Consider the following 23,820-nt stretch of genomic DNA (forward strand, 5'->3'; position numbering starts at 1 on the left):
AGGCGGGTACTGTATTTGTAAAAAAGTTTGAGGACCACTACCTTGCAAGTAATAGTCACTGATGAACTCCATGCCTGTGGGCTGCTCAGGTGATTCTTGGTGCTCAGTGCCAAGCCACACGTGACGCCCAAATCCAGGAGAAGAAGCAAATCCAGATGGAGATGCTGGAGGAGGAGAAGCGTCTGGATGCCATGATGGAAGCTGAGCGCCGCAGGTTCCTGGACAGGGTGGAGCAGACTGATGAACTACGTAAGCAGGAGAGGATCAGGTGACCGCTCTGCCACCCCCCCCAAAAAAAAAACAAAAAACAAAAAAACACCACCGTTCTCATCCTAATGGCATCTGGAATGTGTGTTGTGTGTTTTCTCCAGTGGGAAACAACAAATCTTTGAGCAGATGCAGCAGCGTCTGGAGGAGAGGCTGGTACAAGAGGAGCTAAAAGAGCAAGAGAAACACGAGACCAGAGAAAAGCAAGCCAGAATGAACATGGAGGACCTCATGGTACCGCAAAATATGATGGTCAGTAAAATACACAGCTGAGTTTGACTACCTGTTTTGTTGCAGGCCCTGAAGAAGAGGAGGGAGGAACAACAGCGTCTGCACCAGGAGGTCCTGCGCATCAATGCTGAGACACTGAGGGCACAGGAGCTGAGGAGAGAAGAGGAGAAGCTGGCGGACATGAAAGAAATGGAGTACATCAAAAACAAATTGGTTAGAAGACCATCGCCATGACGATGAGGAAAATACTTTTGCACTGCCATTTAATTGATGGGGTTCTTGAACAGGGCTGACTCGAGGATCGGAAGTTGAGGGGTTTTGGTGCTAGAGAACATCCGGTTGGGGGTGTGGGTTTGAGACCTCTACTCTAAATTGTACCTAGGTGTGAATGTGAGTTTGAATGGCTGTTTGATAAGAAGATACTGTATACGCAATTCAGAAGCCGCAATTCAATAGTGACCATTCCAGGGTGTGCTGTGTGTCTTGCCCTAAAGTCAGCTGGGGTTGGCTTCAGCTTCTCTGTGACAAAAGGAAGACAAGTGCTTTATCAAATTGATGTACTTATTTGCCATTACTGTACCTTTAAATTCTATATTTCCTGCAGCAACGAGAGGCCGAGTACGAAGCGGAACAGAAGAGGATGAAGAGGGAGAAGGAGTTGGAGATTGCCAAGATGAGAGCTCAGCAGGAGAGAGCGAGAGACCACAAGGCCGACCAGGTCAGGAATGACAACTATTCGGGGATTCTCTAAAGCATTTCAATATCGGATGGTTCATTCTCCAAAATGAGTCATTTTCAGGAGAGCTAGTGAATACTTGAGAGGGGGTCTCGGTTTACGACGGCGCCAAACGCCACGCAATGAAAAAGATAAGAACCACTCACGACTCTAAACGCAGCTTTGCTGCTGCGTGTGGATGCATTTGGAAGGATGAGCTTCGTGCTAAGAGGAACCAAGAGATTGCTGACAGAGAATGGAGGAGGAAGGAATTGGAGATGGCTGCCAAGAAGGCTCAGGAGGAGGCCATGCTTCGAGCTGCTCGCCTCGAGCAGGTTCAGCGTAAAGAGCAGCTCTTGTCCATGGAGGCCGGCCGAGAGAAGGCTGAGTTCGAGAGGGTTCTAAAGTGAGAGATGACAGTGACACGGTTCGGATGATTTCCGTTTCTCCTTCGCTCATTGCGCTTTTTGACCCACGTAGGGTTCAACAGGAGGCGTGCGTCAGACAGAAAGAAGAAGACCAAAAGCGGCGTCAGAAGGCACTCCGCCACGCCGAGGCCATCAGGCAGCAGGTGAAGGAGCTGGAAATGGCCAACGTCGCCAAGTGCAAAGAGACCTTTAAGGAGGCGGAGAAACTGAGCGAGGAGGCCCGGCAGAGACTCAAGCGCATCAGTGACATCAAACGGAAGAAGCTGAAGGAGCTCAAGTAAGTACACGTTGTACACGCCCCGTGGAGAATTTTCTCAAGGCGTTTGTGTCAATCGAATGTATTTATTATTATTTTTTGTCCACTTGCAGGGCAATAGGGCTCAGTGAGAAATACTGCAGTGAAGTGGAAAGGAAAGTATGGCCGCTTTGATCTACTCAGATTAAATCTACACAGCATCAACAAGAAAATACCTTTTAACATGACCTACAAAATAAGTATTTCACTATTTTGAGCAACCATGTGGCGATTGGTACAGTTCAGATGTAGTGATTCATAAATGGTATCGTAGGTGCATACGGTATGCAAATTGCATGGTTGTGGAAGACTGTAATGTATCACCATGGGAATCTTCCAATTTTATGTTTGGACTATAAAGGTTGTTCAACTAAAACACTTGGGGTCGACTCATGATTATCTGTAATGAGTGAATAAACAAATTCATCTTGAGCAGAGTTTTGTTGTACACGCCCCGTGGAGAATTTTCTCAAGGTGTTTGTGTCAATCGAATGTATTTATTATAATTTTTGTCCACTTGCAGGGCAATAGGGCTCAGTGAGAAATACTGCAGTGAAGTGGAAAGGAAAGTATGGCCGCTTTGATCTACTCAGATTAAATCTACACAGCATCAACAAGAAAATACCTTTTAACATGACCTACAAAATAAGTATTTCACTATTTTGAGCAACCATGTGGCGATTGGTACAGTTCAGATGTAGTGATTCATAAATGGTATCGTAGGTGCATACGGTATGCAAATTGCATGGTTGTGGAAGACTGTAATGTATCACCATGGGAATCTTCCAATTTTATGTTTGGACTATAAAGGTTGTTCAACTAAACACTCATGATTATCTGTGATGAGTGAATAAACAAATTCATCTTGAGCAGAGTTTGTCTTTTGATTGACTTTCATTTGCTTGTCATCCAACATTCTGATGGCTCTGCTTCGGGAGTGTCAGATGCAGAAACATCATCTCTTTTAGTTGACAGATGTGGTGGACCCAGGCTGAAGAAAGTACTCTGAAAATCAGCCAACTATTTCCCAACTTTTGGTAAATCATTACGACCAAAAAAAAAAAACTGTAAAAACAGGGAAAAAAAGTAATAGTAGTGAAGAAAACTTCAATGAATAAAAACTATATTCTAATTTACATGATCCAATGATACGCACAATTGTATTTTGTAAATCAAACAATAACATGTTAATCTGGATGATCATAACACACTAAAATCGTGTGGCACAGTTAAAAATAGTAATTCAAAGAATGTATTCAAATGCACCGCAACCATGTGGACAAAACCCAAAAAAAAAAAACCTTTTACTGTACACAACCACATGAAACCAAATTTCCATTCAGACGGGACAGAAAACAGATGACAATTTTTACTTTTTATTGAGGCTAGCACTTCCCTTTGAGTTAGGTCATATTCTACTTTGACAGAACCCCTTTGTTTATTCATATGTATGACAACAAAAAGGAATTCAACTTATGGAGAGTGACACTTTATATGTGCACGCCATTTGAGGGATGTAAGTACATTAAGGTAAATTTTGGCTCTTATTTAACACCGTTCTGGATGTACCGAGACCTATTTTCTTCACCATCTAACACATGCAACCTACATGTGGGTTTCATCGAGCTGTCATTTGGACATCAAAAAAAAGTCTTCTTTGTTTTGGGAGGATGAGCGAGGTGGGGGAAAGATTGGTGTTTGCGTGGGAGCATTGTCTCACCATCTACAATGTTTAAAAGTTATGGTCACATCTGTACACACCAAAAAAAAAAAAAAAAAAACGAACCAAAATAAAATCCGAGGGAAACGTCACAACACCTGGCATAAACAGACCTCAGAGGAAAGGGCTCACCATAAACACACGCACACACACGCGCGCGCACACACACACGGAACAGGTCTGCGTGGTCATGCCCTTGCACATACACAGATATAGTCTCACACAAGCACTGTACACGGCACAAGAGGTCACCTAAACACACACAGGAGAGCTAATATCAATCAGGGACCAACCGTACAGGGTTTGGGAGAGAGGGGGCGGGGGGCGGTGGTGGTAAAATTCTTATTCAGACCATCATCAGGTCACACATACACACAGTCTCAATCATAAAGTGGCATACGTCTGAATGCATTTAAGACTCCATAAAGCTACACACCTGTGCAGAATATACTATCATGACTGTACTTTGTGTTGCTAGGGGTAGCCATCCAAATGGCGATATATGTTCAAATACTCTATGTAACCTTTTTTTTTTCCTCCTCCTCAAAATATACAGTGAAGTAATGCATTGTACAGACAAAACGAGACACGGTTAAGCTGGTCACATGTTCCATACATCAAAACATAAGAGCGTCTCTCCACAGGAATTTTCTTCACGAGTGCAAAACCCAATGCTCCTCTCCACCGTCTTCAAAGTTTGCTCAGCTTCAGCAAGTCCACTTACAACAAATCATTAAAATAAATAACATCACAGGAACGTACCAAAAAAACATTTCTAGACAAGGGGGTCATAAATACGGAATGTGGGGAATGCAAATGTGGTCCAATTTCAGTTCAAACAATACAAATAAAAGTCCTTCATAGCATGGACACGTTTTTCTTCAAACAGGAGGACAAAAGTGTCGTAACAACAGTAACAAAATGAATACAAAATAAAAGTGGGCTATGCTTGCTTGGAGCCTCTGCTGAGGGTAAGAGACCGTGGGAGGCTGGAGAAGAACGCAAAGAGAGGGACAGGTGGAGGGGAGTGGATGGGAAAAGGGGGAAAAAGGTGCTGGCGGGAGGGGTCGTTCACATGCTGTAACCAAAGTTGGCCTGCGGCGGCTGCCCGTAACCTGGTGCTGCTGTGTACCCGTAGCCGTAAGCCTGCTGAGGAGGCACGGCAACGTTGGCGCCTGAAGTGAGCATCAGCTGTGGTGTGCCTGCAAAGCAAACATTTCCATTCATTTCAATCAGAAATATGAGTTGAGACACATTTATTTTGAGTACGATCAGAGAACAAATTACACTCGTACCTCAAGTTTCGAGATACAAGTACGATCAGAGAACAAATTACACTCGTACCTCAAAACAACCCGGCGTCACTAACAGCAAAAATTTTCTACAGCCAGCAAAGAGACATCCACTGCTTAAATTAAAATATACCGGTCATTTTTTTCGCCCCGCCCCCCAGTCAGCAAAGGGTTTCTGTACTTCTTAAAATTAAAACTACGCACTTTATTTGGAGTGCCGTAAACTCATATTTTTGGAAACTAATTGCACTTTATTTGCCACATTGGAGTGCCGTAAACTCATATTTTTGGAAACTAATATTATTCCATGAAATAGCTCCTTTGTCCCTGAAAATCTGGAAGAAAATATATTCTTTCTTCCCCCACCCCCAAGTCTAGAAAGAAGCCCTTTTTATTGTTGTTCACAAGGAGCTTAGCGATGTGGCCACAATGACATCACAGCCCCGAGAGTTACCAGCAGTGCAATGCGTTTACCATAAACAATTGGTTGAGATTCCGTGGCTTGCTCCTCCTGTTTCCTCAGGGATTCAGAAGCTTCGAGCTTGTCCACCTGGGGAGAAGAAAAGCGGCGGTGTGAGAATCATCTCGGTGGGTTTCGCAGCTTGGGCGGAGGCTTGCGAAGACGCCAGGTTGGTAAAAACTGACCTCTGGGTTATTTCACTGGCTGAAGGATGGGACCATTCCTGACAGGCGGAGATGAGCACCGTCCACATTTAAGTGAAAATGTGCAGCTGGAGGTCCTCCGTTAACCGACTATAGCCACGACAGCACAACTAAAGTACTAAAAGTGCCTACTGTCCAATTTGCCTTTGTTTAAGGGACGCAGAGTCTAATGTGGGTGTTACGGGGAATATAAACACAGATTTATGGCAATAATGGTCCCACCCATCCAGCCACCCCAATCATCTACTCTATGATTTGAGAGTATGTAGAGAAGGAACCCGGCACCAGTACAAACCACTTCTTATCTATGGTTGTTCTAAAAAAAAAAAAAAATGTAGGTAGACCTAATTAGTCATCGTTTATATGTTGTGCTTCGTTGTGACTGCAAATGCTGGAGGCACTCTTTGTACAGTCGCATTTGTGGAGTGGGATTAAACAACATAACTGGTGTATTACAATTTAAAGCTAAACAAAGGACTATGGAGGAGAAGAGTGACAAGGTTATGAGAAGGTTTTTTTTTTTTTTTCCTGATGGAAAAGGGAGGTGAGACGAAATACTGAGTATCACAAAGAATTTCATGTTCGATGTATTGGACAATACTACAGCGCCCACTAAAAATTGCTCGTATAAAATTACTATTACTAATGCCCTGAATATTGTATCCATCTGAAATGACTCTATGATTTTGGTCCTAGACAACATATTGATTGATTTCAATTAACCACAAGGAAGACCATAAGAACATCCAAAAGATGCCTGCTGCGACATATTGCGGTAATCTGCCAACAGTTCATTTTCAGTATCCAGAGGAATGTCTAAAGTTGAACACCCTTGCAATTTGCAATTTGACCAACATTTACGAGGAAACTAGGAGATGTCAGAAAACATCCGCGTACCACAGAAGACTTCGAATGCCGACTACAAATGAAAAAGAAGCAAAGGGTGGTGAAAGGAGAAAGTGAGAAGAAAAACAAAGACAAGAAATTCCAGAATTGTTACGGCTCCAGAAGCACTTGCTAGAGTAGGTAGAGTGTTTTGTTTGGGTTTTTAGATTCTGGACTCAATATGCACTCCACCCAAGTCATCACGGAATTGAAATCTGCAAAAGCCATTGGTCCAGCAGTTTATGCGGCTGGGACAGGGCTGCCTCCTCAAAACAAGCTAATTTCATCCAGACAAAAGTAGGCGGTGTAGAGTGTGCGCCATACTTTCAATCCTTGGGAATTCTGACCCAAAAAAAAGCATAACATATCTCCTTAAAGACAATTTATTGAACTTTTTATTGGGGCAGGGGGTTAAGGTCTTTCTTGACTATACAGTATTACATTTTTTACTATTAGCAGTTGGCAAGCAGAAAATTAACAGCGAAATGCAAATGAATTAAGCAGCCAGCGAAACGAGTTAAGAAAATATGCGGCTTGAAGTATAAAACCTTGAACTTTGATGAAGAAGTACAGGACATGTGAGGTGTCCCTGTCCTGGTACTGGGGTCAATTCTCTACATACTGTGTGGTACCCTAAAGTATCAGTCAATCTGGTTGTGCAGGCTCTTGCATTTTGAAAAGAGAAGGGCTGAGATACATGCGGAAGCAGTCGTTTTTCGTTACGTTCCTCTTTAAGAATGCGTGAGAGAGAGAAAAGAGAAGCGCAGCGCCAGAGTGGAGGGAGGGAGAAAGAGGGCAGACGGGATGCTCTTGTACAGCCACTTGAAAGGTTTCCAGAAGCAGGCACAGCCAACAACGATATCGCCTTGCCCGGTGCTCCTGATGTTACCGAGGGAGGGGCAATGCATGCGTGTTGCTCCACACGTCGTCATGTAGCCTCACCGAATAAACTACCCGAGCTGCACATTATTTGCTTTATAACTGTTAAGACAATTGAGGGAGGGATACCCCCCCCCCCCGCCCTTCAAAAAAAATCACTGAACACAAATTCCTCTCCGTGTACCTGATATTTGTTTTAATGTACTATTCAAGCACAGGAATGAATTCAAGCATATAGTAGACAGAGAAATACAGTGGAAAACGTTCAGGAAGAAAGAATTGAAACTCATTATCTACCTGCGGGAAATGCTGTCGACTAATAATAACAGGATGGTGTTGAGAAGGGGTAGGTCAGAACCAGTGTAACTTTAGAAGTCATCTAAATGTATGCGAGAAACAGACCTGACACTGCAGGTAGTGATCCAGAGTGGCACTTTTCACTCGCTGATACAAAAGAGGGACTGAAAGCTTTGCTGGCTGATGACTGTCAACCTCCACTGGGAGGTTATTCTTTCATTTGAGGGGGGTGGGGGGGGGGCTGTCTGTTTGTTTGCGTGATCTTTGTATCAAAGACTCTCCCAGCTAACAGCCCAGCAGCAGACCCCTAAAGATGCAATGTGAAGAGCCCCACTTTGGATGATGGGGAAATCGTTAAGTGGTCTAGTGAAGATGCAGAGTTGGACACAGGAAAAGCAGCATAGTGACAAAGTGGGGGGGGGGATTCATGCAGTTTCTGCTAATTTTATTCCCCCAAACTACTACAGGTTATAGGACAGCGAGTCAATAAGGATGATTAGGAAATGGATTCAACGTTCACCTTTTCCTTTATCGCATCAACCTGGAAAGGAAATTCAGAGAGGCAACTTAAGGGAAAAAAAGCAAGTGAAAGTCTCCCACAATAGAAACTGACAGTGAGAAACAAGCAAACAGGATTTAACATTAAACGACAACACAAAACACAGAGGGGATGCAAGTAATAATGCCACTTCTGATAGAAATGCATACTCCAGGTAACTTTGGTATCCTCAGTTTAACTGAATTGTTAACAAAAGTACAAACTACACATGTGAAACTCACTATTGAGGCACTGGACAATTAGTTACGAATTTGACCCCAGGTTTGCCAGGATTTTGTGATAGAGGCACCCCTGAGCAAGGCACCTTTCCCCCCCAAACTCCTCTAGTGCGAGTATAATGCCGTATAATTGCTATGTTCTCTACTGAGAATTTCCGATTGGTTAAACGCAGAGGGCAAACCGTGCTTATTCTGCACATGAGTCTTTACAATTGAAAAACTACTAAGAAGTTCGATGATGAGCTTGAACAACTCTCAACCAGTAGCCTTTTCCACTAAATACGCAGTACCGCCGTAATACTGCATATTAATAATCATGGTGGCCGTAAAAGCCTCAGGAACTTGCCGGTCCATGATGCAATAAGAGCATCGCTCTCACATCTGCTGCCTGTTATTACCTCTGTTTTATTCCATCTAACTTGAAAAGTGATTAAAACTGCCATGACTCCCCCTGGAGCACATTTGTATGGGAAAGTAGCTTGAGTGGATGAAAATCCAAGTGAAAAAGGATATGAAACCAGTGATGGCACATGAAGGTCATAAGGAAAATGAGCATCAAGGGGAGCAAAAACATACACGTAGAGACTGCGATGTAGACACGGGGAACTATGCTTCACTGCCTGATGTTAAACAGTATTTGCAAATTAAATGGCGTGGGTGCATATGTCTACTCCCTATTGGCACAAACAACCCCAGCAAAGTTTGCCTTGAAGGGAAACATTAATTCCGAAGGTCCATCTACTAGGCTCTCTATGTGATACTTTACGAAAACAATTTTCCAACATCTGGCCGCAAGGAGAAAAAGTCATTTGAAACTCTCTTCATAACTTAGTTCATTTTCTATTATTGCAGTTAGCTTTGCGTGTTCACCTGTCTTACGCCCTTATTAGTACAACCGCCGTATGTTGTCCTACCCGATTAACGCGGTGTTTTATTTTTATTCCCTTCGTGTGTGAACGACCCACCTTACTGAGGTACTCCCTCATGACCTGGATGAAGTATGGCATGGAGAAGTCCATGATATTGTGCCTCCAAGCGGTCTCGAGCACCACATCAGGCCGCAACAGGTCGTAGCAGGTGAACAAGCAAGCAGCGAAACACTCCTTCTTGTCCTCCTCCAGGAACCATGCAAGAAGTTCCTCAGCCAGCTCAATGTCTTTGGACTCAGACGCGTACTGCATGGCGTCCTGCACAAGGGGACGTAAAAACATATACCGGTATGTTAATGGTTCAGCTGGTGGCTGTGTGAGCATATTAACGCAGCGAGCCAAAGTATGCAGTTCATGCGAGTGTCGTCCCAAAGCACCTTGTAGAGCTTGTCTTTCTTGCAAAGCTCAACACTCTGTTTCCAGCGGTTGTTACCCTTGAAAAGGTACGCCGCGATCCTTCTGAACTCGATCAACTCATGTTTCTCGAGTCCTTGGGCGAGCGAGATGTTGTCAAAGTTGTCGTAAGCGTCAATGGAAGTGCGTAGTGACTGGATATCGCGTCAGGGGTCGCCAATGCATGAAGAGAACACAATCAGGGATATAAATACATTGAAACTAAATAACAACGACGACGCTAAGTTAGAGTGTAAAACAATTCTTTCCACCATTGACATCATACCGCATAGTCTTCCTCGATGATGAAAAGGTTGTTGAGAGATTCATTGACCGACTTGTTGTTGTGATTCTGGACAGACCTCAAATATGGTTTAACCAGAGGTACCTGCTTCACCTGAACAATGAATCAGAAATGAAAAAATAAAATGTCTGTGTCATTCCACACCTCCACCGGTGATGTTGAGACAAATATACATTTTTGAGGCTAATGTTTGTATGCAGTTGTGCTTTTGTCAAAGCATAAAAGCTTCCACACTTCCACCGGTGGTGTTGAGACAAATATACATTTTTGAGGCTAAAGTTTGTATGCAGTTGTGCTTTTGTCAAAGCATAAAAAGAGGAAGCCACTCACCTTGCTGAAAAAATTTACAGCACGTGTGTGGTCCAGTCTCGGGGAGAGAACGATGAGCAAGTCATTTAATAATAAAGGTTTGAACTCCAGATAAAAGTGGATGGCTTTGTAGTACAGCTCCACATTGGCCACCTAGAGTGAAAAAGCAAAGATGTTACAGGTCACACTTCAGTGACAATAAACATGTTTGTTTCGTAGAGGAGCCCCACCTTGGTGACAATGTCTTTGAACTGGCCTTCTTTCCAGGCGTCAGAAGGATGGTTCATCATGGTGATGATGGCATTGTCATATTCCTCGTATTTATCATAGAGGAACACCAGCTCTGCCCAGAGGTGGGCCTGCTCAGCTGCCCTGAGAACCTTAAAATTCACATCAATAACCAGTATTGGGTCATAACAAAGGCCTGCGTGAATAGTCTTAGCGCCATCGCATACAGTAAGTCCCTTCAAAAACACGTTTCTCTGGTAAATATATCTTTTTTAATGTGATGTGACGTTTCCCTGGGTATACCTTTGGAATGTTCACACGGGACCAGAACAGCTCGAGGTGCTCCCTCATCTTCTGGGGTTTGAACTTGGAGTAGAGAATGGCCAGCTCTGTGAACATTCCCATGTGAGCTCGCTCCAGACCCAAAGCAGCCTCCAGCATGGTGATCAGCTCCTCAAAGTAGCCACGGTCCTAAAGAAATGAAGACATAAAGCTCACTCAAACCTTTTCAACCCTTTATAATCTGTCTCTTCGATGTCCAATGGCTACATTTCAATGAGCGTGTATGAACTGCATGTAAAAAGGATTGTCATGCTTTGTACCTGGTAGTAATTGATGAGTTCTTCCAGCTCGTCGGCATGTACAACAATGTGCAGGCCGCACATTTGAGCAAGCCTGAACTCTTTCCCATCGACGCATGCAAAGCACACCTACAAGTGAGAGAGAAATGGACCGAGAGCACTATTTGTTTGCACTGTAACACCGGATAAAAGCTAAATTCAGACAAGTAGTGAATTCCATTTCAAACCAATCTGCCCTTTCTCACCTCTTTCCAGGTGCGTGTGCTGTTGGCTTTGCGAGCTCCGTCCACAGCTGCCTGATACTCTCCCAGGTGCACCAGAGTGGAAGCCAGGCGACCGAAGTTGGACACATTGTTGTAAAGCAGCTTGGCTGCCTCATACATCTTATCATCATAGCAACGGTCGCCCACCTAAAAGCAAAGGCAAGAAAAAGATAAGTCAAGAAATAATAAATGGACGAGAAGTTGGTAGATTTGGAGACGTCCCAGAACCTACTTGTTGGATGTGGGCATTATTGGGCCCATTGATGAACTCTTCTAGCTCGGCAAGGCGGTTGGTCTTTGCCAGAGCAAAGATTAACTCAGTTTCAACATAGGACTCGCGGGCCTTCTTTCGCGCCATCTGCAGAAACTTTACAAGGTCCTCCCAGTTTCCTACACACATCATAACACATTGCTTTTGTTTGACCAAAGTCGCGTTAAAATGATATTGTGTTTGAAATTCCCACAAACTGTGTATTCTTTGAAAAGTCCAAACAAGCGAATATGGTTTTTAGAGTTGGTCTTACCACTCTGAGCTGCAGCCTGTCCCACCTCCATGTAAGCGGAGGGGTCATCAGCCTTGATGTATGAGTCAATAGCTTCTTTGACGAGGCCCTTTTGCAGCTGGGCTTTCGCTAGCTGACTCCACACTGGAGGCTCATTGCAGCGCTCGGCAAACTCATAGGCTCGATCCAAGTTACCAATGTGCTCAATCAGAACCTACATGTAATGGGACAGTGTTCTAATCCGATACAGAGGCGAATAAAATCACGAAGCTTAAGTAAGTAAATCAAAGAAGTCGCTCACCTGCACAGCAGATGTGTTGACATCAAATTTCCGAAAAATAGCAAATGCCTCCTCAAACAGCTCATTGCTTATGGCAATGTTTGCAATATCTGGGGCATCATAATTGTCCAGACGGTTAATGTACTCCATGACCCGGGTCCGATCGGCTTTGATCGCTGTCAGGATGAGCAGATTCTGAAGGTTTCTAAAACATACACGAGGCAAGGAGATATCAGTGAGAATTTTTTTGGGGCCTCTGTAAAAAACAATAATAATTATCGCATTATACCTGTGCTCGCTGAAGACAGAGTTATCCAGGACAATCTTCTCCAGAAGCTCAATGAGCTCATTGGGAAGGTCGGCAGTCATGAAAGCCTTCACTGAAACAGACACTTCCTCGGGATCCTGGGTCTCTGTCAGGGCAGTCTGGACAACCTGCATCACAGTAGGACATCAGCCTTGAAGCGAAATCTCACAGCATTCATTAACAACATAACTGGGGTTCTGCAGTAAGATTTCACGAGTGGGGAGTCTCAGCCACTGGTTTTGCAGCGATTCGTAACGTTGCAAATTAGAGCTCATCAAATGCACACTTTAATTATAAGCACATGGCTCCAAAAAAGTGTGATGGAAAAGTGACCGCACTGGGCAGAACCAGGCTGTTTTGGGGTAGAACCGGTACAATGGAAGAGGCGGTTTAGAAGGACCCTGTTATAAAGTGTTGGGGAAAAAAACTGTGTTTACTAGATCGGGTCAGATTTTCTACTATTTAATAAAAATGACAGGAAGATGCGAGACCTGATCGATGAGTGGTCTTCTGTAGTTGTTGGTCTCCAGCAGCACGCTTGCCCACAGTTCAGGATTCTTGCGACGCACGAGGTAGCGTGACAGACTCTTGAACAGCGAGTTCTCATTACACACCTAACACATTAAACAAAAATAGGTTTGAAGTGAACACCCATATAAGTCCAAGTAATGCCATTGGCCTTCGATGACAACAACTCACATGAATTAGTTCTTGGTCACATTGTCCTCTTTCATAGGCCACGCAGGCGAGGTGGGGGTCTCTCTTTTCACAGTATTTGCCCACTACACGGCTGTCGTAAAAGGGGTTCTCCCTCAGGAAGCGCTCGGGGTTGTTGTTGCTGTCTATGTAAATCTTAGCCAGGGCATTGTGGGTCGCGGGCTCCTCGCAGCCTTCATGAATACGAGCCTCCAACCAAGGGAGGAGAAGCTTCAGTCTGTTGGGAAAAAGATAGGGGGGATTTCAGACATTTCGAGAAGTGTTTCCCAACTTTGATTTGGCCAAGGCAGTTGTTTTACATGAGAAAAAAAATAATCACACAGCCACATCATGCATGTCAGTTTCCTCCTTTTCTTACCGATTTCTCTTTTCCACTTCAGCAACAAGTTCATCAGTAGAAAATTGTCCTCTGACGACCATGATCAGGTTTTTGATCACATCCTCGGCACAATCAACATCCAGCAAACCTCCAATGACCACTGGGAGACGACTTGGGTTTACCTGCAGAAAATCAGAAATGCGCCGAGTCAGATTTTGGCCCAATTTAAAGTAAATGATGACATATAAGCTCAGAACAGCAACGTACCTTCTGCACATAGATCTCAATGTATTTCTGCAGACTGTTGCGATACAAATACAAGACCAAATCGTGGACAAAATCAAAGCGGTCACACACAATGATCAAAGGCAGTTGATCGGTTAACTTGGCTTCCTGCAGAGAGAGAGAGAGAGAAAAAAAGACTTCAATGTATATAGTCAGAAAGATTTTTCCATGTCCAAAGTGTGCAGCTTGCAAGCCATTTTGACCTTGAGGAAGTTCTTCACACGCTCAGGGTCGTAGCAGTTACTCTCTCTGCAGATTCTTTCCACCTCTTTGATTTGGCCTGTCTTGCAGGCAGCCTGAATGTACTTGAAGTGAACCTCTGGGTCCTGGCTGAAGTTGACAATGGAACCCAAGAAGTAGAACAACCCTAAAAGACAAAAAAAATAAATAAACTTAAAAAATCATGTGACTGGGCAACAGTAACAACTAACTCTCCGACTCTCAAGGTGTACCTTCAAAGCTTTTGAATGACTCAAAAAGTTCAGTGAGGCTCTGAGTGCTGAGTGAAAGAGAAAAATAAATAAATAAAAAAATCATGTGACTGGGCGATAGTAACAACTAACTCTCTGACTCTCAAGGTGTACCTTCAAAGCTTTTGAAGGACTCAAAAAGTTCAGTGAGGCTCTGAGTGCTGAGTTGCTCATGGTACTTGGAGGCAACCTGGACACAGATCTGCAGGTTCTGGCGGATGTTCGCAGAGAGCATGGCTCGAAGACATTCCAAAGAGTCCTCCACTGATAGGGAGCCAAAGAAATTGACTAACCACTATGAGGACACAAATGAGGGACAATTAGTATTCTGTAACACATTAGGCAGATACTTTTTTTTTTTTCTTTTTTACATTTTTGAAATTGCCAGCATACCTCTGGGTTTAGGAGGTGTGTGTGCACCACAGCCCGCTTAATGTCATACAGGTCAGTATAATGTTCCAGCGCCCTCTGCAGGAGACCAGCCTTTTCGCAAAGCTGTGCCACATGGGCACGGTCATAATGAGTGAACATCTGGTTGCCCAAAATAGCATCTGCTACCTGCAAAAATCACCCGAGTACTTTAGACACTTAAAAACACTTCATCGTTCACATAAATGACAGTTAGTATGACAAAAAATGAATGCAATAATAATTCGATTCAGTTGTAAGTGGTCAGTCATTCAAAGTCAAGTTAATTACCGGTACAATGACTGAAAATAACGATTTTCTTCTCATCTATTTTTATGCATTCTTATACCTGCGGGGCATGGACCAAATTCATTTCTAGCAGACGTGTCTGCAATGGTCCTTCCATGGGCCTGTTGTTCTTCAATGCATCCAGCAGAAAGGATGTGCATTGCTGGATCAGGTTATATTCCATGAAAACATCCACAATCTAGACACACAAAAGAAACAACTCATCATGTGGTTCATCACAAAAATCATACCATTTTAATGACCTCAATCGACTCTACGTACTCTGTACTTGCAGTTTCTTTTAAGCCAAAAAGGCACGCTATCAATACTGGCTATGCTGTGGCTTCTTTGTTTGTACCTGTGTAATGTCAGCAAGAGGCTCTTCATCCTGCACCAGCATCTGGGAGAACTGAAGCCCTTGTTCAGGGCTGATCCGCATTACATTCCGCAACAGGAAGATCCAGTCTGGAGTGTAACCCACCTTACACACATTAAAAAATAAATACAAAGATAATTATTTTGTAACTAGAATAATGTGATTTATAATTTAAAACATGGATGGTACTGGCCATATGTATTCAATAATGATTGTCTTAGTTCACAAAAAGACTTTACTGCTAAAATTATATGTATATATATATGTGGTAAAGAAAAAAATCAAATAAGACACAGAAACAAACCTTCTTGGCATACAGTACAATCTTCTGGAACTGGCCAGTCTCAGCAAAGCATTGAATGACTTTGTTGGGGACGTTTGCTCGCAGGTACACGCTGAGGGCGAGTGTGGGATCCACCGACTTGACCAGATCTCCAAGCTCCTCTGAGCACTCCAGCTGGAAACAAAGCAGGACTTATAAATCTGTCCAGTATGCGCTAGAAGCCTATTCCGGAGGACAAAAGGATTGCCGACTATAAAACCATCGAATGAGCACAGACCTTGTCTTCTTTCAGCCATTTCTCCAGCAGCTGTTTGCGGCCCTGCTGGAGGACAGGCCTACACAGCTCTAGAGATTCAAACTTATTGAGCTGGCCTTGATCAAGTAAGATCCCAAAATACTGAAGCAATGGTGACCGCTGGCCGGGTTGAGCAGGAACACTCTGGAACCTGCGAATAGTGTCCGGTGTTCGCAGTATGCCCTGGGAAAAAAAAAAGCCAGTTAGGTGACCACATTAATTAAATCACAATGGAGTGCCCTAATTAAAATTGAGGGGCAATGTTGGCAATGATAAATGTTGTGATGTTTCGATATGTTCCAGAGTCGGAGGAGCAAACAATTGAACTAGGATTTTGCCTGAGGTTAAAGGGGTACCACATGATTGTACCTTTGGTGCATTGGCTGCCACTTTGGCAGCATCTGAGTAATTCCCTGCAGCAAAGAGGGTGTTAAACTTGCGGGCGAACAACTCCTCAGCACCGGCAAGGTTATTGCGGACTGCCATGCGGAGAGCCAGGTCTGGGTTCTGGAGCACATTGGTGATGTATGGAATAATGTTCTCCTCTTCCACGCATACAGATAACACCTGGGAAAGCACATTTTGCAATTCTAAGTTGGACATTGTATCCAAAATTCTTTCCAAACATCTCACTATAAGTGCTCCTCTACCATGGTGCTTTGCAATTCTTTATCTCCATCAATCAATTTTCCCATCCCCAAAAGGGGGATGGGTCTGCCTATCCCCACAATATGTGGGAGAAAGATAAAATGGAGTCTGAATTGGGACCCAGTCCATCATAAGACACAAACAGACAAACAATCACTCTCACTCAGATTCAAACTGTCATTGAGTGGAGACAAAATGCAGGCTGGCTGCACGGAACCACTGCGCTATCAGTGACCTTCAAATCGACTTGGATGGACAAGTATGTATTTCCGGGAACAATATACATGCAAAAAATGAGGATCGCGGGTCCGAGCAGTTAGATGTGAAGAAGGAATGTGCACAAACATTTTTAATACCTGTCCTTTCCTGTTGACCCCAATGATACCAGCAGTCGGCTCATGAGGGGCAGTGACAAAAATGGTCTCTCCACTGATCCTGTTCATGTAGATGCAAGTCCCAGTTTCTAAGTCGTACAGGTGGATGTAGCCATATTTGGTGATGAGAAAGACTACATCTTGCTTGGAGCTTATCTAAAAATACAAACAATACAGACATAATTAGAATGCCTGTTTTATGAATAAATTTTAAAATTATGTCCGTACAAGACATCAATGGTCAAACTCGGAACACAGCAATAGACACATAACCCAATAAATTTGACACTGGTAGCACAATAACAGGGTTCCTGCAGCTTAACAATTTCATACCTGCATGGCAACAGGGAAGTCATTCTGGGCTTCTGGAGGGAAAAATACATCTACAGCCTTCTTTGGAAATGGCTGGTTCCCAGTTGGTGGAGTGCCGACTTCAATTATATGGAGCTAAGATCAGACCAACACAAAACAAAACGAAAAAAAAAAAAAGATATGAGGGCATGAAAATTTAAATGATGTGTCAGTCAGGCGCATGAAAACAATCTTACTTTTCCGCCAGCCTGTCCTCGAACAGCAAAGCAGAAGAGCGTTGACTCCTCTGTGTTGTCCTCCATCTTGAATTGTGCAAAACCGGCAGCATGACCTTCAATGGGCTGAGAAACCTTCCTGTCCACCGAGTACAACTGCATTGCTCCAACAACACGGTTTTGCTGGAGAACATCAACCAAAACATAACCAAAAAAAAAAAAAAAAGATGATACATAAATTACATATGGTACAAATATGCAGTATATGAATGATACATTCTGTTATGTGATGCAGTTGAACTTTACTATGAAACTATAACACTAAATGCAAGTATAAGGATTGTAGATCATTAACATTGTACCCCACCTGCGGTTTATTGGGCTTTCCCACCCCACACAATCCAATACACTGAACAACAAACTGAATATAAAATTACCTAATCAACTGAAAAATGCTGAATAACATCATGGGGCTGGGTCTCAATGTCTACACTATTCCCAATATTGTGCTTGCCATTTTGTAGGGGTGTCTGAATGTCCAGAGAGAAATTACCCAAAATGCACTTGGAAAAAAAGTGAGCACTGATGGTCATTCAACAGGTTAATATAAACCGCAATGCATTCAAAAATCCATATGGGATACACAGACGGAAAATACAGAGCGACTGGTTTGCAGAAAAGCTAATGCCCGCAAAGTCAGTACCTGTGCTGAAATGCCGATTAGCAGTAACCATTTCTGTTTAGCGTCAGTGCGATAGTTGATGATCTGGCAGCCTGCAAGGCTGGAGTGGCGGTCAAAGACTTTGATTGGCTGAGAGTCGCCCTCCATGCTCCAATGGTAGACTGCATTGTCTGTGACCAACGCGACGGTGTTGAGGGAGATCCACTTCCAGAAGGTCACATCATCCGTCATTGTGTGAGCCTTCATCTTGCTCTTCATTTCAATATTGAAGATCTGCAGGGTCTTGGCCGCTGAAAGTGTTGAGGTCAAAGTTAACGTTGGTCGAGATTTTTTTTCCCCCCTGCACTACACGCTTGCAATTACCAACTAGTTGTATTTAAAACAAAATTGAGTAATCTAAGCTACCACGCGTCACCCACACCAAACAATGGGGGCAGATTGGGAGAAGGGGAAAATATACCATTTGGGAATACCAAATTCCAGGGTCAAATCAAGAAGCAAGACCAACAAAAGGGCAACCACATTGTGGTAGATCTGCATTCAGCGCATTGATTGCTATGTGTGCACATTCAAGGCTGAATATGCAAACCCCTGGTATAATGTACTGTAGACAAAATGGCTGAGAGACTTCTGCAAACTGTGTTCAGACTGGCAAAGCACTGCGTACTTCCAGGTCTCGATTCAGTTATTTTCACTGGTGGTGTTGCAATGGCCTTGGTGGGCACATTCTACGGACAGTACATTTATTTCACTTTCTCTGTGGTCATATCAATGAGGATACTATGGTGACACAATTTCCCTTCAATGATATTGTCTGGTAAATATATACCATCAATATTTGTAATCGATTGTTATGCACATATTAAACCAGGAGTCAGAAATAGGAAGACTCTGGTCTGGATCTGGACCCAGACGCCTTATTTGCAGATCCAGCGCTATTACGTTATTTTGACAAGCACATACTGTATGAGTAATTAATGGCAATCATATGTTAACGTGCACAGCTTTCAGCTAGCTTTCTTATACACGCTGGGAATACGCAGACCAAGTGCGTGCATTTTAACACCTGCCGCATGACATGACTCTGCCAACCAAGTTGTTCAACATTCAGAGTAGCTTTGTGAGTGGAGCACAAGAGGGTGTGTGTGAGGCAGGCAAGTGGTGAGGAAGAAGCAAATTCTGTGTTAACAAAATTTTGTGGTTTAAAATATATATATACATATTTTTAGAATTTACCAAGAATCCGTCTTTGAGCATCTAAGCACATTCGGCCAACTTGCTAAAAAGCTTTATTCTTGAAGCAAACTTTATATTAAAACAGTGCTTTCTGTCTGAATGTCTTCTTAATGCAATGACGAACACATCTACGGAGCTTCTGGATGGACTTATTTTATTCCAGTGGTTCAGCCCGTATCTCGCGAAGCATCGAACGTTTCCAAGTGTTTGCGCGCAGAGCGAACGCAGGTTTTTCGTCAGCGTTCTTTAAAGGTTGCAAAAGCAAAACGTCCTCAAACAGTTTTTCCTGTTTTTCTTCAAACATGTTCAGAATTTCTTTGCAACAAAAACAAAAAAAAACTGTTTGCAAACTTAGGAACCATTACGAAAAAAGCAACATTCGTAAATACTCGCAGCTCAGTGAGATATGGGCTTTGGTCACTTTGCCTCAAAACAGATCAAATAGGAAGCTCCATCTACACAAAACACGAAGCTCTGTGGCTTACCAACTTAGAGAAATAACACAATTGAGAATGAAATTCTAAAATGAGGGATGATAGACTTTGGCTTAGGTCTGAATGCAGATTTGCAAGAGGAAATTACAAAGCACACAAAGGGATGTAATGATGGGAAGGTTGCTGGACAGATGCACCAACACCAACTAATTTGTTTCGTTCATAAATATAATTTGCAGTGTTCTGTATGAACACAAAAAGATACAGTATATAGCCCCAAATCATGAGTCATTAGTAATATACGCAGCATATATCATCAGAACTGGAGGGCATATCCACACTATAATGTGTCTGTGCTAAACAGTGGAAAGCCCGGAAAAGAGTAAAAGAGTCTCTATTCGGTAAGTCAAGTGAAACGTATTTTCTTTACAATATGATAAATACGCCCTCACTCGTGCAAACGGGGTATCATGAATAATATTGTTGTTATGGTACATGAATTAATTAGAAAAATCCACCTGTTTTTACCCATCTCAGGAGGCAGCCATTTTGCCATGTACCGCCATTTTCTGTCGATCGAAAATGACATCAAAATGCCTAAGGGCTCAAATATAACGACCGTCAGAGTTCACCTGTTTTCTGGGTTTGGTCACGTGACCCATGTAAGATGGGTTCTTCGGCACAGTGATGTCCTTTTTAGTCGACAGCAAGTGACAGTACAAGGCAAAATGGCAGCAGGGTGAGATGGATAAAAACAGGTGGAGTGGTCTGCTAAAGTCATACTCGTTAAATGCAATATTAATCACAACAACATGTTCACACTTGTGGGCTGGGGGTGAGGTGGGGGAACACTGAAGATATTGTAAAGAAAAAAAATGTGACTGAATTTATAAACTGAAACGCCTGAAACTGACGTCATGGATTAATGAGAATGGATCTCTGCGTTGAACATTTTCGAACTACAACAAAATGAAGGAGATAAGCAGAGTAGTGAGCATTTTTCTCGAGAAAAAGTTCTTTCACATGGAAACTGACTTATAAGAATAAAATGCTTAAAAATACATTTAACTTTGCTTGTGAAATGCTTCAGTAAACAATTTCTTTTACAATAATAAAAATTCATCATCAATTTGTAGCCCATTACAAGGGCTACTTATTTGTATCAAATTCTAAGTCTGTATGTGGTGTACTAAACCCAATTTTTATATATGTGTGTGTGTGTGTGTGTGTGTGTGTGTGTGTGTATCCAACACTTTTGCTTAAACAATTACAGGCTTGTGCTTTCAGTTCAAGCATTCATTAAGACTATGACCAGTATTGTGCATTCATGTCAAGACAAGTGCATACAGGAATACACTTTGACAACTTATGATTTGTAAAATTCAACTCACCGTCTGCAAACATAAGAAAGCATTAAGGAAATGAAAAAAGAGCAAAAACAAAAATAGACAAAGCATTCATGACAGCATGATTTTTCTAACCATCACTTTTACTGAATAGTAACATACTGTAAATTCATAGAAAAAAAAAAAAAGCACATAAATTACACTATTTTAGTCCGGACAAACAAATGAGGTGGCCTATGTGTGAACATCAAAATGGCAGACGACAGATAAATTACACAGATGGCCCGTGTGTACAGAAAAGGTTTCCAATTAAGTCGAACATTATTTTGGTTTGAATTTGAAGTAAATTTACTATCACAATCCTCTATAAATAACGTACCATTTGGGGTGCCATTTACCTTTAAGTGCAATAACTTTGCTAGCAGGGTTCATGATGGCGCTGTCTGCAGAGATGGGTCTGCGGATCGGGTTGTTGGGATCGGCCATGTCAATAATGACAACCTGTGCCTGTTCTCCCACCTTCTCTCTTATACAGATGAATTTATCCGACTCCATTGTCAGAGTGCTAAACCCAATGTTGGCCGGGTTGATGCCCAGGTTCTGGAGCTGGAATATGAAGAGAGTTAGTGTTATATAAATATAAAAATAAATAAATAGATAAATAATTAAATAAAAATAAAACACACATACATATAAATAGTTGTATCATCCAGGCATGTGGAGGCCACACATGCTGCTGAGCCTCATTTTAACTTGTTTTAAGGATTTACATCAAAGTTGGATGAACCTGTCTTGTGTTTTTCCATTTTAAATTTTGAATGCAACTCCAAATCCAGACCTCCATGGGTTAACAAATTTGATTTCCATTGATAATTTTTGTGTGATTCTGTTGTCATCATATTAAACTGTGTATTTCATAAGAATATTTCGTTCATTCAGATCTGGGACGGGTTATTTTAGTGTTTCCTTATTTTTTAGAGCACGTACACACACACACACATAAGATATCCTTTATTTGTCCCACACTGCACTGTTCAACTGTTACATAACGTCCAGTGGAGTCTTTCTCCTTAAAGGGTATCATTTTTCCAAAATATGCATAGCTCAATTTATAAGCACCCTGAGTTTTTATAGTGGATTATGTAACATTAGGTATTGATCACTACTTATTTTATTTTACAAAATCTAGTAGGGAAAAGCCTCTCAATTTGTGTGCAAAAGTGCACAGTAGCCAGACCAATGACTTCTACAACTAATATTTTAAAAATTCACGCTTCCGTATGATTGGAGTCAGTGAACAGCTGAACACGGCTTCGCAGCTTCTTGCTTGATTCATTCAACCTCACTGACATAATGGCCAATGTGAGACTTCAATATCTAAACGTCTATTCAAGTATGCAACATGTAGCACAAGGACTTAACTGGTCATTTTTTAATTCAAATTCCGTGTGAATCACGTGTCTTTCTAATGAAGCTGTGATTAGATGACGTGAGTGCGAGCATCCCTCACGACACATTCGTGACGGTCCGAGCTAATATTTAAAATTGGAGGCGTGTGCCGGTCAAAAGGTCGAAATTTCGAAGCAAATACATTTGTTGATTTGGCAAGTGCCAAAATGTCAAAAGGTGAATTGGTCCGCGCGGTGTCACCGATGAAATTCCAGCCTTGAAGCCTATTCGTGAACTGATGCTAAACGGGGGAGGGGAGGTCGTTCATTTGCTGCGGGTATTTAATTTGCTAGCGAGCTGTCACACGACTCCGTTTTGAGGAACTTGATAAAAAAAAAAGCATCCGCACGTTTCATATAACTAATGAACGTGCCTACTTACCTGTAGGTGCTCCTGGAAGCGGATAGGCAAAATTTGCGACATGCTATTTTCCTCGGTGTTCTCCAGAGTGATGGAAGTGTTAGCCGCCGTGCTAGCTAGCAGAGCAGCAGCACCGCGCTAGCTTACGACCTCCTTACGTTACGTGTAGGTCGGAGCGAGTCCGTGGAGACAAAAACGCGACACAAACGCACTGCTGCTAAAAATGTCACCCAAACGTCGCGGCTGCAAAGATGCTCAATGTGTCAGAATTTAGTTTTTGCCCTTCGCACTGCAAGATGGATCGTGGCTGTATTAACGACTGATCTCCTGTCCCGAAATCCGCAATGGCGGCGGAAACGGTTTTGAGTGGCTTCCCGATCCGGAAGCATCAAGTCAGTTCTGGCAGGACACTGGCTGCAGACATGAACTGGTATTGGCTATTTTTCAACTTGCATACTTTTAATTATATCCACAAATAATTCAAACATTTTCTGTTCCTTCAACTTGTGCACACGTCATTTTTGAGGACGGCGGCAGTCTTTCATCCATTGAGTGAACCGCTTATCCTCACAAGCACTTGCATCTCATATTCTAAAACAATCGCAGAAAATGAATGGGCTAAAATGAATCTCTAACGCAAAAAATGAATCTAATGCACAAAAAAAAAAAAATCTTCTGAGTTAACCTATTATATGACAGAAACCATGCGTGACGTCAGAAACCTCAGCTCAGTGAGCGTCGTCATGAAGATTAGTTCCACAAGTTTGCTTTTACTCT

The 23,820-nt window shown here is 42.6% G+C and overlaps 2 protein-coding genes across 5 annotated transcripts in view; one reads left to right on the forward strand and one right to left on the reverse strand.

Annotated features, from left to right (window-relative positions):
• cfap45 (cilia and flagella associated protein 45) overlaps positions 1-2,368 on the forward strand; it is a 3,388-nt gene extending 1,020 nt beyond the window's left edge. The window contains exons 4-10 of the mRNA XM_019864851.1: positions 71-268; positions 372-501; positions 565-711; positions 1,103-1,216; positions 1,426-1,619; positions 1,694-1,918; positions 2,011-2,368. Of these exons, the coding sequence (XP_019720410.1) occupies positions 71-268; positions 372-501; positions 565-711; positions 1,103-1,216; positions 1,426-1,619; positions 1,694-1,918; positions 2,011-2,071 (1,069 nt within the window). The 3' untranslated portion in view covers positions 2,072-2,368. The remainder of the gene's footprint in view (positions 1-70; positions 269-371; positions 502-564; positions 712-1,102; positions 1,217-1,425; positions 1,620-1,693; positions 1,919-2,010) is intronic.
• Positions 2,369-3,292: 924 nt separating this feature from the next.
• Positions 3,293-23,686, reverse strand: LOC109512850 (clathrin heavy chain 1-like). 4 transcript variants are annotated; one of them, XM_019864892.1, is made up of 34 exons: positions 23,065-23,686; positions 21,633-21,840; positions 21,280-21,282; positions 18,240-18,508; positions 17,558-17,719; positions 17,343-17,456; positions 16,992-17,165; positions 16,357-16,554; positions 15,970-16,170; positions 15,714-15,866; positions 15,392-15,514; positions 15,095-15,232; positions 14,731-14,895; positions 14,452-14,632; positions 14,071-14,234; positions 13,850-13,975; positions 13,622-13,764; positions 13,246-13,480; positions 13,038-13,160; positions 12,529-12,674; positions 12,261-12,444; positions 11,981-12,173; positions 11,689-11,846; positions 11,439-11,603; positions 11,215-11,322; positions 10,916-11,083; positions 10,615-10,764; positions 10,406-10,537; positions 10,058-10,168; positions 9,756-9,926; positions 9,415-9,636; positions 8,193-8,213; positions 5,423-5,498; positions 3,293-4,858 (listed from the first exon to the last, which is right to left on the reverse strand). In XM_019864892.1, the coding sequence occupies exons 1-34, from the start codon at positions 23,104-23,106 to the stop codon at positions 4,728-4,730; spliced, it is 5,058 nt and encodes a 1,685-aa protein (XP_019720451.1). In that variant the 5' UTR covers positions 23,107-23,686; the 3' UTR covers positions 3,293-4,727. The 4 variants fall into 4 exon arrangements, with proteins under 4 accessions (XP_019720451.1, XP_019720452.1, XP_019720453.1 ...); XM_019864893.1 differs by lacking the exon at positions 21,280-21,282; XM_019864894.1 differs by lacking the exon at positions 8,193-8,213 and having other exon boundaries at positions 23,065-23,685.
• Between the last annotated feature and the right edge of the window lie 134 nt (positions 23,687-23,820).

The sequence above is a fragment of the Hippocampus comes genome, unplaced genomic scaffold (assembly GCF_001891065.2).
Source record: "Hippocampus comes isolate QL1 unplaced genomic scaffold, H_comes_QL1_v1.1 scaffold276, whole genome shotgun sequence".
Lineage (NCBI taxonomy): Eukaryota > Metazoa > Chordata > Actinopteri > Syngnathiformes > Syngnathidae > Hippocampus > Hippocampus comes.

Coding starts and splice junctions, on each gene's coding strand:
- LOC109512850 (XM_019864892.1), bottom strand. CDS start 23,106: ATGTCGCAAATTTTGCCTATCCGCTTCCAGGAGCACCTACAG. Junction 14,235..14,451: donor GTCCTTCAAAAGCTTTGAAG/GTACACCTTGAG, acceptor TTTGTCTTTTAG/GGTTGTTCTACTTCTTGGGT. Junction 8,214..9,414: donor TGAGGGAGTACCTCAGTAAG/GTGGGTCGTTCA, acceptor TTTCCTTTCCAG/GTTGATGCGATAAAGGAAAA.